The sequence below is a fragment of the Sander vitreus genome, chromosome 13 (genome assembly GCF_031162955.1).
Source record: "Sander vitreus isolate 19-12246 chromosome 13, sanVit1, whole genome shotgun sequence".
NCBI classification, from domain to species: Eukaryota; Metazoa; Chordata; class Actinopteri; order Perciformes; family Percidae; genus Sander; species Sander vitreus.
In genome coordinates this window covers 1471156-1486000 of record NC_135867.1, presented here as the reverse complement: position 1 = coordinate 1486000, position 14845 = coordinate 1471156, and the positions used below count along the sequence as shown (strand labels likewise).

Sequence of the window (14845 nt, the reverse complement as noted above, 5' to 3'; positions counted from 1 at the left end):
AGAAGCAACTTGGCACGAAATGTTCCTACAACCTTTTCACAGAAAACGGGGCTAAATGTTGGTTCTAGAGGGGACAGAGTTCATATGAGGACAAATGACACTTCAGCAGAATTTATATAAATGACAGCAAAAGGAGATTTATATGTGACATTGATTGATTGAATACATTGCTGCCTGTGTGCAGAAAACACTGTGATTCAAGTATAACTGTTCTCTTGAATGCACATCTAATTTATCCCCTAATTGGGTTCTTTGTATGAGAACATATTTCATTCTGTATATTAATGGAAGAGGAATAATAAGAGGCCCCTTCAAGCAGACGAGTAATGAAGGACACGTGTGAGCCGCATTGTTACCTGATTATCCTCCACAGAGCAAAATGCACTCCCATTGTTAATGGCACCTTTGTGTTTTCACTAAGTCAACTTAAAAGTCAAGGATGAAAAGAGTAGAACATTTTACTTAGTAGAGTACAACTAGAATTACTAGTGCGAAAATGTACGTAGATGAAAGTAAAAAGTAGTTTGAAAGAGAGACTGAATAAGTGAAGAAACCACCGTAACGTTTTTCACTGGCCTCCATGCTGCTATTTTTTGTTTCTAAACCAAACATGTTTAAATAATTACAGCTTTTTTCCTGCTTAAATTTGTTAAAAGTGAACTAGTGATGAGTCACCCTCATGCATAAATATTACATCAAAAACAGCCTTCTTTTACTCACGGTCAATGATGAACGTGTGGAAAAACAGCCAACCACTTTGCACACACAACACAATTGCAATGTTGTTGGCTCGGGTGAAACCTTTTGTGAAACATCAACAAACACAAACAATGAATGCCGTATTATCCAGTTTGACTGTCAGTCATAACGGCAATTATGTGGTATTGGATTTGTGCATAAACTCCAGTACTTTATGATACCGATACCAGCATTTGAGGCAGTATCGGACGCATACTGGTATCGGTATCGGAACATCTCAAGATGTAAAGGCGGAAAAACCAAAAGCGGACCAAACAAGCGTACCGAGACCTGCTTGATGAGGTGGTCTCGGTACGCTTTGAATCGATTTAATATCCAAAAGGTCAAATGTCAACTTCGCTGTGACATCGTGATGTTCAGCAAAAACACTTTTTTGGGAGCGCCCGGGGAGCTCACTTGGTAGAGCGTGCACGCCCATGTATAGAGGTTTATTCCTTGACTCAGAGGCCCAGGGCTCGAATCCGACCTGCGGCCCTTTGCTGCATGTCGTTCCCCGCCTCTCTCCCCTTTAATGTCTAAGCTGTCCTATCAACTAAAGGCGGAAATACCCAGAAAAATAATCAAAACATAACAACGTCTCAGTTTATCGTTAAACTTCTTTTCTGGCCGTTGCTCAGCGCCATAACTCAGCAACAGAAGGGGAGACATTTGGCCGGACGCTGAGTTAGTGACACTAGATGTTCTGTGTGTGAAGCATCCACGTTTCACCAAAAAGACATGGCTTTTATTAAATTCCTTCACAGTCTTCACTACATACTGTATATGAGTCTGGACAGACATGGATGTACACTACGACTGGTTGGCGGAGGCAAACAGCCGCGAGGCCTACATTCCAGTTTGTTTAATATCACATTCATCATTAATCAAGCCAAGCTCTAAATACTCTGATCCTGAACATTTTTTGTTTTGATATTTCAATATTATAATCAGACCATAAAATCAGGATCACTAGTTACAGCTTCTTCCAAAATAACTCAAGAGGCTGTCCAGAAAGTGTTCGCCAGTTGGCTGTAGTCATGATGTATGTGTGTGTGTGTGTGTGTGTGTGTGTGTGTGTGTGTGTGTGTGTGTGTGTCGCACCAGGCTGCAGAGAGGAGAGACAGCACATTAATTTAATGGGAATCAGGGATTAATTTTCATGTTATTACCTCCTGAGTCTGCGTATTTGTGCGTTATGTCCTGTGTGATTATGGTTTTATAAGAAAGCCCTCAGTCACTGTTACAGACCTGTGTCTGCTCACTCTAGGGCTGTCAAAATGGGTTTGAATAGATTTGAATATCTAATTTTGTGCATTATGTCCATTAGAGGACAAACCAGTACAACAGGAGACAGAACTACTTTTATAGGTGTTGTGGAAGTTTTCGTTGCAGCAGGTGTAAGAGGTTTTGGAAAAAAATAGAACGCTTGAAACAAAATAAAGACAGTCGTAGACTAAACCAAGTCAGGTTTTTGTATTTTATTATAAACTTGCAAGTTTACAAGGAAGCACACGTTTCACAAAAGGCACGCAGCGCTTAATGAAAGGTCTGTTCAGCGAATAAGAAAAAGCACACAGTATATGTGCATCTCCAGTGAGATAGAAAGACATGCCCCACTTTCTAAACATGACTCAACATTTCTTACAATCAAACATAGTCAGACATTCAGGAGCCACTACGTTTCTTCCCCTCTGTAGCACTTTCTACCCCGAGGGTTAGACATCCCGTTTATCTCAACCATGTGAGAAGTCTCAACTATTCAGGGAGAAATAACAGATAGTTCAGGGTGACCTTGTAGCCCCTATCTGTTCAGCGTACACGTTACGTTCCCAGACTTTGTGGCTCTTACTTTCAACATGCGAGGAAAAGAAAAACTGAAATAAAACAAGAATATAAAGAGTCATGCTTAAATAGAATTTTGCCATCACATTCCACTCTTTTGATTACAAAATAATCACGATAAACAAATGACACGCATGTATTAGAATATATTCCAAATGTTTTATTGTTGTGAGGGGATAAGGAAAACCCTTTTAGTGAAATCAAACAACACCCTTATGTGAACAACAACAACAAAAACCATAAAAAGGTAAATCAATCGAGAAAATAACCAAAATCACACTGTGTCAGATGCATTGTCTGAATCGTCGTTATCAAAGCCATAAGTGGGGATGTCAGAACACTTGGAATCGGTGCGTTGCAAAGCCTGATACTGAACTAGGTGTGAAAGAATAATGAGGAAAACAACATGTTGATCATTGGGATTACACAGCAGACACAAAACAGGAAAGCAAAGAAAAAAATGACCAATCAGCCGTCCCGTCTCCATCTTCTGGACTGCTCCATTTGTGTGTCAGAGCAGCCCTGCTGCAGTATGGAATGTGCGGAATGTGCTGTCTTGTGAGGATCACAGCTGGAGAATGGTTGTCTGGGCAAAATGTGTAATCCTCACTGCTGTCTTTTGCAAAGGATTTAAAGCAGTACGATACCAGTTTTGTCGATCAGGTTTTTTCTTCCTGATGTGTTTAGTGAGGAAAAACCTCAACTGGTATTGAGATAGCACAGAAAACGCCATTCTGTCAGGCTGGTCTCAATCTTCCTTCCTCGTAGGTGACTAAACAGTGGTCTGTTCGTCACTTGTTGCAGGCCGTAGAAAAACCTGTTCTCTCTCTCCTGGATCTGGGACTTTCCTACAGTGTGATGCGTGGACCCACGTAGCTCTCTCAGCGACCTTCACTGCGGTGTGTGTGACCAAGAGAATCTGGAATGGTCCTTGCCACCGTTTGGACTGCCAGTTCTTCCTTCTGAAATCTTTCAGGACCACGAAATCCCCGGGCTGAAGCTCATGTAGCGGTCCTTCAGCTGGTTTAGGCAGGCCTGCAGAAACCTGGGTTCTGATGGCAGAAAGAGTAGGAGAGAGTTGCGTGCAGTAACTTAACATATCATGCTCGCACAGAGCCGTGCTTGGAAGGGGGGGCCTTTGGGGCCTCTGTCCCTACCTGGGGTGGGTGCCCAAATAAAATTTCAAATGGACTGAGATTAGAACGGACTCTTTTACGCATTTGCATGTACATCAGAACCAGAGGAAGTGCTTTTGTCCAAGGGAGACCTGTGTCTGTACAGCATTTAGCTAGTTTTGCTTTTAGTGTACCATTTTCTCGCTCAATAGCGCCCCCGCTCTGCGGATGGTAACTGCAATGCGTTCTGATGTCTATGCCAATATACAAACTTATCTGTGTTATGGCTGAGTTTACAAAATGAGCTCCGTCGTCACTGGACAGGCGACTCGGTAATCCCCATCTGGGAATAATCTCTGTCATTAGAGCTTTTGCCACCACTGAAGCTGTTTGTTTTGAGGCGGGGAAAACTTCTACCCATTTTGACCATAAATCTTCCATAGTCCGAGCATATTTTTTCCCCTCCGGATGGTGTTAGCTCAACAAAATCCATCATCACATGCTCAAATGGCCTCGTGGGTGGTGGATGTGCAGCCTGTGCTACTTTCACTCCTCTACCTCCGTTGTGTTGTGCACATATGATACAAGCCTTACAAAAATGTTCTGCAAATGTTGTGAAACCCTTTGTGTACCACGTCTGCGCTATCTGTGACAACATACTCACTAAAATGAGTGTGGCGTGCGAGGAAGGGTTAGGGTTAGGGTCCCGGTGTCGTGGCTGTGACCAATCAGTCCCAAAACGTCCCAGTTAGAGAGGAGATGTCCTAAACATATTCTTTGTAAATCTTTACAATCATTCCCTGAAAGAACCGAGCAGGTCTATCTTGTTGCACCATCCAGATTTTCTCCAGAACTTGACATTTCCTGCGTGTAGCTCGCTAGCTGGAAGTTTGTTGTTGTTTCCCGTAGCGAAGGGATTTTAGAAACCGGCGATACTAACATTGCACCGGCAGGGAGCAGCGGCCCACGCTAGAACTCGCGAGGCAGACAGCTACGGTAGTGCAGCTGTTTTCCTTCCACACTTGTGTGTTCATTTTCCTATTCAAACTTTTCTTAAATTTGAATATATGTATTTGAATATTAGAACAGCCATAGCTCACATCTGAGCGTCCTCTGCGTCTTGTCTTTGACTTTGCTGTAATGTGTGTTTGTGTTGCAGATTCGCAACGCGGGCAGCGGCATGTGTTTGGAGAGTAAACACTTTGTGTCGGGGAGTCCCATCCGCCTGGAGAGCTGTGTGAAGGGCCGGGCCGAGGTCAGCTGGAGCCACGGGCAGGTGAGCAGCACACACATCTCATTTAACGGTGCGGTACGCGTAGACAGTACAAGAAATGGACACAGCGACGCCAAAGACTTCGACGGAGACCAGTGAAGTATATTAGAAGCACTTTTCCGGTGATGTCTGAGCGTTACTGCACAGCCTCCAGCTGAGAGAGACGACGTAGATGTGACGTGAGCAACCTGTCTGAAATTTGGAAGTCTTCCGGTAGCTGTGCCAAGACACTGTATGCCTCCACGTCCCCCCGATTGCCTGCGAGCTTCTCCTGTACTGTACGGTAATTCCTCTACTCTGAGACAGTAAGTCTCGTGGTTATGACACAATCGTTAGCCTACTGTTATAAAAACGTCTGCTACGGAGCCATAACGTGAGGTACAAGTTAATGGAGCCTTTTATACATTGTCGGGTTTCTTTAGAAATAAACAACGGACAAATAGAGTCTTTAAACGCATCAGATGTAAAGTTATTCGCTGTCAAAGTGACGTCAAAATGAATGGCAGTCAATGGGATGCTAACGGGAGGTGATGGCTTCAGAATCTCCCCATAGGAGGTACACTTTCCAGATGCTCGCTTACCCGCTTGGCGGTACCCGATGCGGGGCAAAGATTGTTGATATTTGAACTCAACTGCCAAACAAATACAACCTGCTCCCCCTATACCATCAACTGTCACTGTCTGTTGCTGATTGGCTGGAATTTACCGTGTATTAACACCAGATTTATTTTTCAATGTGCACAGAAAAAGGAGACCTAGGTGCAGAGATATTCGCTGAATTTGACAAAAATTGTGTTGGATTAACATCACTAACTATACATTTAATTTAATAAATGGACTCCTTCAGAGTCTTAAGGCTTGATTTTAAATTCTGGTGAAGATTCAGAAATTAACAGTCCGGCCTTGTTGGAAGGAATTCAGTATTAACTTCAGCTAATCGGTCATTTTGGTCTTAGTCGACTAAGATTTCTTCAGTCAATTAGTAATTTTTTATGTGTTTTTCATGCTGAATGACTTAATTCCAAGAAACTTGTCAGAACATCTCTTTTAAACACAAGATTTAAAGCTTTAGTGCGTAACTTTTTGATATTAATGAACGTCCGTTACATTCATGTCATTGCCAAATGAGTTGATACAAAGCTAACTAAGCCTATCAGCTCCACACAACTCTCTCTGTATTTCTCAGTATGGCTATGTTTACAAAATGGTGTAGTCCGGCGACACAGCAGCTCGAGTGATGCTACACCGCTGAGAAAGGACAACAGCAGCGTTCAGCTTTGGAGACAAAGTTGACCGCTGCAACAGGCGAAGGCGTGGCTGAAAACTCGAAGAAGCACCCATGAAGTGCGTCAGTCAGCAATTGTACTGCTAAGAAAAGACCTTCACGTTCAGCTGAAGGACTAAAATCCCCAAAAAGAAAGTGACCGACTGCGAAGACAAACACGGATAACGATGTTTGACAGCTATGTTCAGAAGATTGTGTCGTCGGGCGACTTTCGCGCGCAGACAATCGAGAAGATCGTTACCTCTTCTGAAGAGTCCATCATATTTTTTTAATCCTCCGTGTGCTCCTTGGCTACTAGCAACTGTGTTTTCCACCAAAACAAGTTCCTTCCTGAGGCTATTTTGCAGAGGCACCGTTGCTCCGTTCGGTGCTTAGCACCGCCCACGACGGTTGTGATTGGTTTAAAGAAATGCCAATAAACCAGAGCACGTTTTTCCCCGGAATGCTGTGTGGACTAGCCAGACCGTCCTCCACAGCGCGGTGGAGGAGGGTCTGGCTACGCGTGACTAGAAAGAAGGTGACGGCTGCGCTTTGTTTCCCGCAGGTGTTCACGTTCGGCTGGAGAGAGGACATCCGGGTGGGCGACCCCATGCACACTAAAAAGGTCTGCTTCGACGCCGTGTCACACAACAGCCCCGTCACCCTGTACGACTGCCACGGCATGAAGGGGAACCAGCTGTGGCGCTACAGAAAGGTACGGCAGAGGAAAACCAACACCGGCGTCAAAGCCCAAACTGTAAACACGTTATCGCTCTTTTCGGAACATCTCGTTTCTCGGCCTCCCTTCAGAACAACAAAGCTAACTGCTTAAAGTGCTCATATTATGCTTTTTGGTGCCATCATACTCTGCTTCTGACTGGCTAGTAGTCCTTACCTAGGTACTGTCAGGGCACGCCCTCATACTCTGCTTCTGACTGGCTAGTAGTCCTTACCTAGCTACTGTCAGGGCACGCCCTCATACTCTGCTTCTGACTGGCTAGTAGTCCTTACCTAGGTACTGTCAGGGCACGCCCTCATACTCTGCTTCTGACTGGCTAGTAGTCCTTACCTAGGTACTGAGCATGTGTGACTCCCAACAAAGATGGAACAGAAGTGAGATGTCTCACTCTGTAGCTAAAACAGAGAGCTCAACACACAGGGTGAAAAGAGGAGCTGCAGCAATGTGCAGTACAACAAAGATATGGTGTTTTTTTTTTTTTTAAATGAAACCATGTAAACCTATATTGATATAGCCTCTAAATACAATTATGAACCTGAAAATGAAAATAATATGAGCACTTTAAATATAAATGACTTCAAGGCCACTTAATCACTCTATAAAGTATTTCAAACCAGAATCTACCCTGGCTTTAGATTATTATTCTCCAATCAGGAGAACCATTTGTCTAACCCTTGTGTTGTCGTCACAGTGACCGTGCAACTTTTAGTTTTTCTGGTTCAAAATTTAAAATTGGGCGCCTGGCTAGCTCACCCCATAGAGCGCACGCTCATATATAGAGGTTTACTCCTCGACACAGCGGCCGCAGGTTCGAGTCCGACCGATATGTGGATTCCGTTACCTACTGAACTTAAAAATGGTCCTTTGAAGAGGGAGCTGATAATCTGATGCTCCTGTTGTTCGGTGATTTTTTTTTTTTTTGTATTGTGAACACTAAATGCTGTGGTGTGTGGCATAGGTCTCTGCTACATACTTGTCCTTATACAAATAAACATTGAAGAAATCCCTTCCTGTGTCTCCCTCCGTCCTGCAGGATAAGAGTCTGTACCACCCCGTCAGTAACAGCTGCATCGACTGCAGCCCGAGCGAGCGGCGGGTCTTCATGAACACGTGCGACGCGTCCTCGGCCAGCCAGCAGTGGCTGTTTGAGAGAACCAACGCCACCGTGCTGGAGCACTTCAACCCGGGGGGCGCCAACTGAGGCGCCGCGGCGTCCGCGTAACACACACTGACTCCTGACGCACGCAGGCGTGGATCTGCTGCTGCTGCTGCTGGGAAGAGTTGTTTCACATTCACTCTGGCTCCCCGTTTCTCTCTTGGGGGGGGGGGGGACTGATGCATGATGGGATACCGTGGTGGGAACTTCACATCATTTAGAGTTGAGCTCTGACGGGATGGGGATGGGATTTTGTGTGCGAGTTGTGTTTTTTGTTCCGTCGCACTTTCTGATTTTTTTTTTTTGCCGCTGATTCAGGCCCAAACGGAATCTGCGGATTTCTTAGTTTTCAGCAGTGATCCAAAATGAAAATCTGTAGCAGTATTTAGTGGGATGTTTTTTTTTTTTCGCCTCGTAGAGATGTGTTAACATTCTGAGTTTAATTTGAACACGTTCCAAATCTGCAGCAAAATCTCGGCAACCTCGGCAGAATTCTGCATCCGCAGATTCCCTCTGGCCCTGTGACATTCCTCTCCTCTCTTCTCTCCTTCCTTTTGTCTATTTCAGATGTGCTCTGCCTCTATCTCTTGCCTTCCCTACCCTCTCTGTCTCTCTGCCTTCATCCTCCGTCTCCATCTCTTTCCCCCTCGTGTCTCTGCTGCGCGTCCCGTCTCTGCCTGCCTGCATGACTGCACCTTTGCCCACCGTCTCCCTTCCCCTCTCAAATCCCTTTATGTCTCTCCAACGCTGACAACCTCCCCAGGGGGAGGGGGGGGGGTGTTCCTGCTGAGCCAAAGTCATCCTGACACCTGGGTGAAGCCAAGCAGAACCACTCTGAAAATCACCTTTACAACCCTCATCCACCCGCTGTTTCCTCCCCCGGTGTCTCTGCCCGCCTTGGCTTCTAGTTTCTCGTCTCCAGGGCCGCAGCTGACGGTTATTCTCAAAGTTGATGAATGGATTAGTTGTTTGGTCTCTAAAATGTCAGAAAAATTGGTGAAACATGTGGATCAGTGTTTCCCAAAAAGCCCAAGATGACTCAGATTGTCCCCAACTCCAAGATATTCACTTTGCTGTCACAGAGGACGGGCAAACTCTGGCTGGCAAAGGGCTTGATTGTCATGGCGGTGACGCCAGCAGCTGCTGTCGCACCTCTTGAGAGTCTCCCCAGTGCTTTCTGTGCACCCTTTGCTGCTCTACCGGAACGACTCCATCACAGGCTGCCGAGTGCGGGGGTCACGTCACAGCGCAAAGCAGCAGAGCAGCCGGGACTGCAAACGGCCGCCCGCCCGCCCGCCTCGCTGGATCAGTTGCTTTGTGACTGACCCTGATTGGCCGGCCTGCCCGGCTTGACACATCACTTTAGCGTACGGTGTGAGCAGGAGGAGGGACCAACGGAACGATGACTGTGATAGGCTCGCCGACGTAGCTCCAGGATCCAGACTAATGTGGGTTTAAAATGCATAAAGCCCTTGTGTTTTTGATAAACTTGAATGAAATCTTAGTGCCTTGTTGGAAGGAGACTAGATGTAAGTGTGTGTGTGTGTGTGTGTGTGTGTGTGTGTGTGTGTGTGTGTGTGTTCAGAAAGTGTGTGCGCGTGCGTGCGTGCGTGCGTGGTCCTAAACGCCTTTTTTTGAAAACTGAGAAAGTTTTCATCAAAAGAGTTTTAAACATGAGTCGGACCTGGACTCTGGTGCGGCACGCGGACGGCGCTGCTGGCTTTGTGACTCTCGTACGGCTTTTTCTAAACGGACCCACCCACGTAACTGCTGGCTGTGAATAAAGCTGAAGAGACTTTCTTTTTTTTTCCAACCTTGTTTTCCTCCTGCCTTGAGGAGTCACCTCTAGCCCTGAGAAGACCTCCGCTCTGTTCCAATCACGATGCTGTTGTGTTGTTTTTGTCCCACCTGTTCAATCCAAAGTACATTTTACGGGAAAGGGAATGGTTGTTGTTCCCGTACACCACTTTTGTTTGAATCCCTTTTGTTTTTCTTTTGTTTTTAATGAAATGTTCTTTGTTTCGCCTGATGATGGTTTAATTTTCCGCTAAGCGTGATGTTTTCGCTGCCGCCGTTCTCCAATCCGGTTTGAATCATCACTTCCAGATATTGTGCTCAGCTATGTTGCGCGTTACTCGAGTTGAAATGTTTCAGCTAGGGATCGACAGGTACTGTTTTTTCCAAGGCCGATACCGATCTTCAGTAGTCAATAAAACCAAAAACTGTTATGTGGAACCGATGTGCATTTACAGTGAAATGTATATCGGTTCCAAATATCGGAAAAAATCTTATAAAACAAAGTACAACATTACACATTACGGCACAGATCTTTTTATTTATCTTTCAGCTCGTACTACGTGAGCCGTCTCTGTGTAACGTAGAGTTTTTCCTGCGTGTCTCTACGACGTGTAACAATAGACAGCCAATCACAAACATTTTTAGATCTTGGTAGAAGCATGCTGCGTGCTGATTGGCTCTCTGACGCTGATGAGATTGACTCCTTAGGTAATGAAATTGGGTATTGAATGACGAGGCGTTTTCGATACTCCATAGAGGCAATTTGATCGGTGCCTAAAAACTAGGGATCGACAAATACTGTTTTTTCAAGGCCGATACCGATTATTAGTAGTTAATGAAACCGTTTTTTGGAACCGATACGCATTTACCGTGAAAATGAAAATCTTTACGTCAAAATGAAGATTTTGGACTTTGGTTTAAATGCTTTCAGCAACGATTTAATAAATGAGAAACCTTGAACATTATACCCAGTAACAGAGAGTCAGACAGCGTTGTGGGCGGGACATTTATTCCGACTCAGTGGTGAGTGGAACCGGAGCAGAGGGACAGACAGAGCTGGAGCCAGTGCCGTGTCATTTCTCCGACGCTCCATTGTTCCGACCTCTCAATAACCCGAAAAATTCCCATTGGCCCTACATCCCACTAGTCCGACGTCCACCAGCGATATTACGAATCCCACTATGGCCACGCCAAGACCCGCCCTTCAATGGCATTTATTGGCCAGGCGTCCATGCTTATGCAAGGTAACGTAACCCCATTTGTACAGGTCCTATCCCCAACTCACGGGGATACGACAATGTCAAACAGTTTGTGTGCTTGCGGCATTCCCTTTCGCCCGCCAAGAATTTGCGTCCATTCACGTCTTTGCTTTTGGGGGGGGGGGGAATCAATCACACGTTTATATCACGCTACAAAATTATATCAATTCTTTGTACAACGATACGATAGTTGCTGATATCACAAAGTCTGCCACGATTTGATTATTATTATTGGGACAATATTATTAACACAAATCAGTTTTATTACTAGGCTCTTCCAGACATTTAAATGAAAAACAAACTATTCTTTTTAATAAAAATTTATAATAAATATATAATAAATATTAATAAATCATTATTAGGTGCACAAACATGTGAAAGCAAGAGAGATCAATTGCTAGGGCTGGGTCTCGCCAATGATTGCATGATTCCATTACATTTTTGATCAGTCAGGTTATGGACATTTCAGTTACAATACCAATTTAGCTTGGATATGAAATGGATTCTCAGAGAACTAATATTGTAAATTGTACAAGTAAAAAGAAACTTAAGTTTTTAATAATAGTTTAAAGCCGCTAACTCTCGCTAAAGTGCAACCTAGGGTCTTTTTATGAATGTACCTGAGTCAAACTTTGGTTTAAAAGCAGAATTAGGACGGAAGCACCACTTTTAAGATGGACCGTATTGTTGTTTTTGGGTCAAATGGCCTTTTGAATGGGAGTGCTAGGGGCGCTACGATGCTAGCCTCAAAATATCTATTTTTAAAACACTAAGAAGGCTCGACACAACATGAGACTTTGCTCCAAGTATCACCAGGAATAATTGGGGAAACACCGTAGGTTGCATTTTGGCGACAGTTACACTTTAAGTTTAATTTTATTTCATTTATATAGCATTTTAAAAGCAAACAGGTTTGCACCAAAGTGCTTCACAAAGACAAAAACATACCGTATGTATACAAACATAAAAACAGACATATATAGATAGATATAAGAAGAAGAATATACAAGAAGAAACATTGAGACACAAATTGAAACCCTTGAAATCAGAGATATATATATAATGCACCAGGTTAATGTTTACATTAAGAACTGACTGCCAAAGAGACTTTTTACTCACATCCACGGTGAAAAGGCAGATATTAAAAGATCCATTTCTGGATTTTATGAATCAATATCAGATCTGTTAAACAAAGATCGCTTGTAATTGGAGAATGGATCATTTTAAGCCAGCCCTATCAATTGCAAAATAAATCTGGATTGAAGTTGCAGATTTTCGTCATTATCAACTCTCCAACAAAATGAGTTGGAGAATAATGTTCATATCGACCATAACTTCTGCAAATACACACTTAATTTAAACCTTAGAAATCCACACAGCCGAGACATAAGTGAGCACTAAAATGGAAAAAGCTAAGATATATTACGTCAGTCACCTTTTTATTCAGCATGGTCACAGTCCTGACTTTGTACTCCTGATAGAAGAGCGTAGAGTTTTAAATATATTTTGGGGTTTCTGTGTCTTTCCTCCCCTGGCGTTCTAGCTCCACGCCTGGACAGCTTCTACACTGTCAGATTGTTAAGGCTACGTTTGCGTTGCTACGTTTTGGTTTGAAAACGAATATCTTCTGTATACCAGAATGTTGATGAGATACGAGGTTTGGGCGTGTTAGTTTAAACGGAGATCTTCTATTGGAGATGAAAACACTTGTGTACACGGAGATCTCTTTTGGCTCCGCTTGAAAACCAAAACGTAGTGATGTAAATGTAGCCTGGGTCGCCGATGTTTCTGCTACAGGACCAAACTGCACACCCATCCAAACCTTTCCACAGCCGGATTCCTCTTACGTTTCCTGCACTTCGTCCTATTCTTCGTCCATTTTTTAAACACTGTTATTCGGGGCGATGTGTGTCAACGTGCTGTCCGATCCCAGGACTTCATTGAAACTGTTTAATACGAACACTGTACTCGTGTAGAGGGCTGAATACACAGGGCAACATGTTGGGCTGAAATGCAGCACTGGTTTAATGGTTTAATTGATGTCAAGGCGTGAATGAACGTCAGTGCCATTACTGTGTTCTACACAAACTCCCATCTTTCCAGAATTATTCATCTGTCAACAGTCGCTGCAGAAATAGACTTTAAAGGATCGCTCCGGGTGAAAAGTATTGCCCAACATGTTGCTAACTGTATCCCTCAAAGTAGAGTTTGTAATTGTGAAAGCTTCTTTTATTCTTTTGGGTTATCAGAGTACATAGTACCTGTCCTTTCCATTGCACTTGACATGTTTTTATGACATCAGACAGTAACTTGGGTCGAGTCTTAAGCCCAGTTCAGACCAAAGATTCGCAACGAGACGAGTTGAAACTTGCAACTACCTGCAACGCGTCTGTCTGCAGCTGTCTGAAACCTGCCAGCTCACACTGACGCGACGAGACGGCGTATCATCTGCATAGAAACGACTCGCTGTACTTCGGACGCTCAGGCTTTTTTGTAGCTGGATATATCATTTGAAGTCGAGCTGGGCAATATGGAGAAAATCAAATATCACGATATTTTTAAATCACGCCTAATTTCCAGCTGTAGTCCCCGACCGGTTATAAATAGGCATCCTAAAAATATGACTTACGTTATGTGTATAATTACAGCAGTCCTAAGCAAAATGGGGTAAGACATACAAACGCGCGGCACACAATTGAAGCAGGCGCAAGCACAGATGATGACAAGGCATCAAAGCAGTTGATGCAGTAAAGACGATACAAAGGAGAAAAGAAAAGTCTCTTCACGAATCTTTGGCCTGAACTGGAAACTTTAATGGTTACTGTTTACATTTGCTTTCTTCCAGCTACTGTGGTAACGTATGAAACATTCTTGCTACTGTGAATCATCGACGTGAAAATCTCCTCGATCAGCATTCCACAGCGTGAAGTATACAAACACATTTTCTTTGTTGCGTTCACAACACGTTCCCACAGTTTTTGGAGTGAGGGCTCGGTAAATACGCTGCCATTTTTGTGTTGCTGTTTCAAAAATACTTTTCATTGAAGTGGTGAATTTTCGGACTACAGTTCGGCGAGCGGTGTAGAGAAATCTTTTTTACACACGTGTGAGTTTGGATATGTAGGGGAGTGTACATTTTGTATCTCATGAAAGAAAAAAATATCCAATATTTTTTTCTACTGACATTTGAACTGTAAAAGTGTATTTAGATATTTTACAAAACAATTAAACTGGAATTGTATGATATTTTTGCTGAAATTGTAAAATAAAAAGGTTTCTATATTTGGATGAAAATGTGTTGGGACGACACTTTGTGCAGGCACACTGAGCCCTTTGGTGGTCCTTAGAGGAAAGGCCTTTGAGTAGAGCTGGGTATCAACGATACCAATACCGTGACTTGATACCGGTTCCTAACCGATACTTCTTTCCGATACTTACCGATACTTCTTTCAATTACAAATCATGTTATGTATCGTTCAGCTCGTACTACGTGAGCCGTCTCTGTGCGTAACGTAGAGTTTTTCCTGCGTGTCTCTACGACGTGTGAGGTTAGACAGCCAATCACAGACATTATTAGATCTTGGTAGAAGCATGCTGCGTGCTTATTGGCTCCCTGACGCTGATGAGATTCACTCCTTAGGTAATGAAATTGGGTATCGAAT

General features: G+C 43.8%; 1 protein-coding gene across 1 annotated transcript in view; it reads left to right on the top strand.

The window, feature by feature from the left end:
- Nucleotides 1-14477, top strand: part of LOC144528196 (polypeptide N-acetylgalactosaminyltransferase 10-like) — a 117039-nt gene extending 102562 nt beyond the window's left edge. The window contains exons 9-11 of the mRNA XM_078266674.1: nucleotides 4855-4971; nucleotides 6798-6947; nucleotides 8005-14477. Coding sequence (XP_078122800.1) covers nucleotides 4855-4971; nucleotides 6798-6947; nucleotides 8005-8172 — 435 coding nt within the window. The 3' untranslated portion in view covers nucleotides 8173-14477. The remainder of the gene's footprint in view (nucleotides 1-4854; nucleotides 4972-6797; nucleotides 6948-8004) is intronic.
- Nucleotides 14478-14845: the final 368 nt, after the last annotated feature.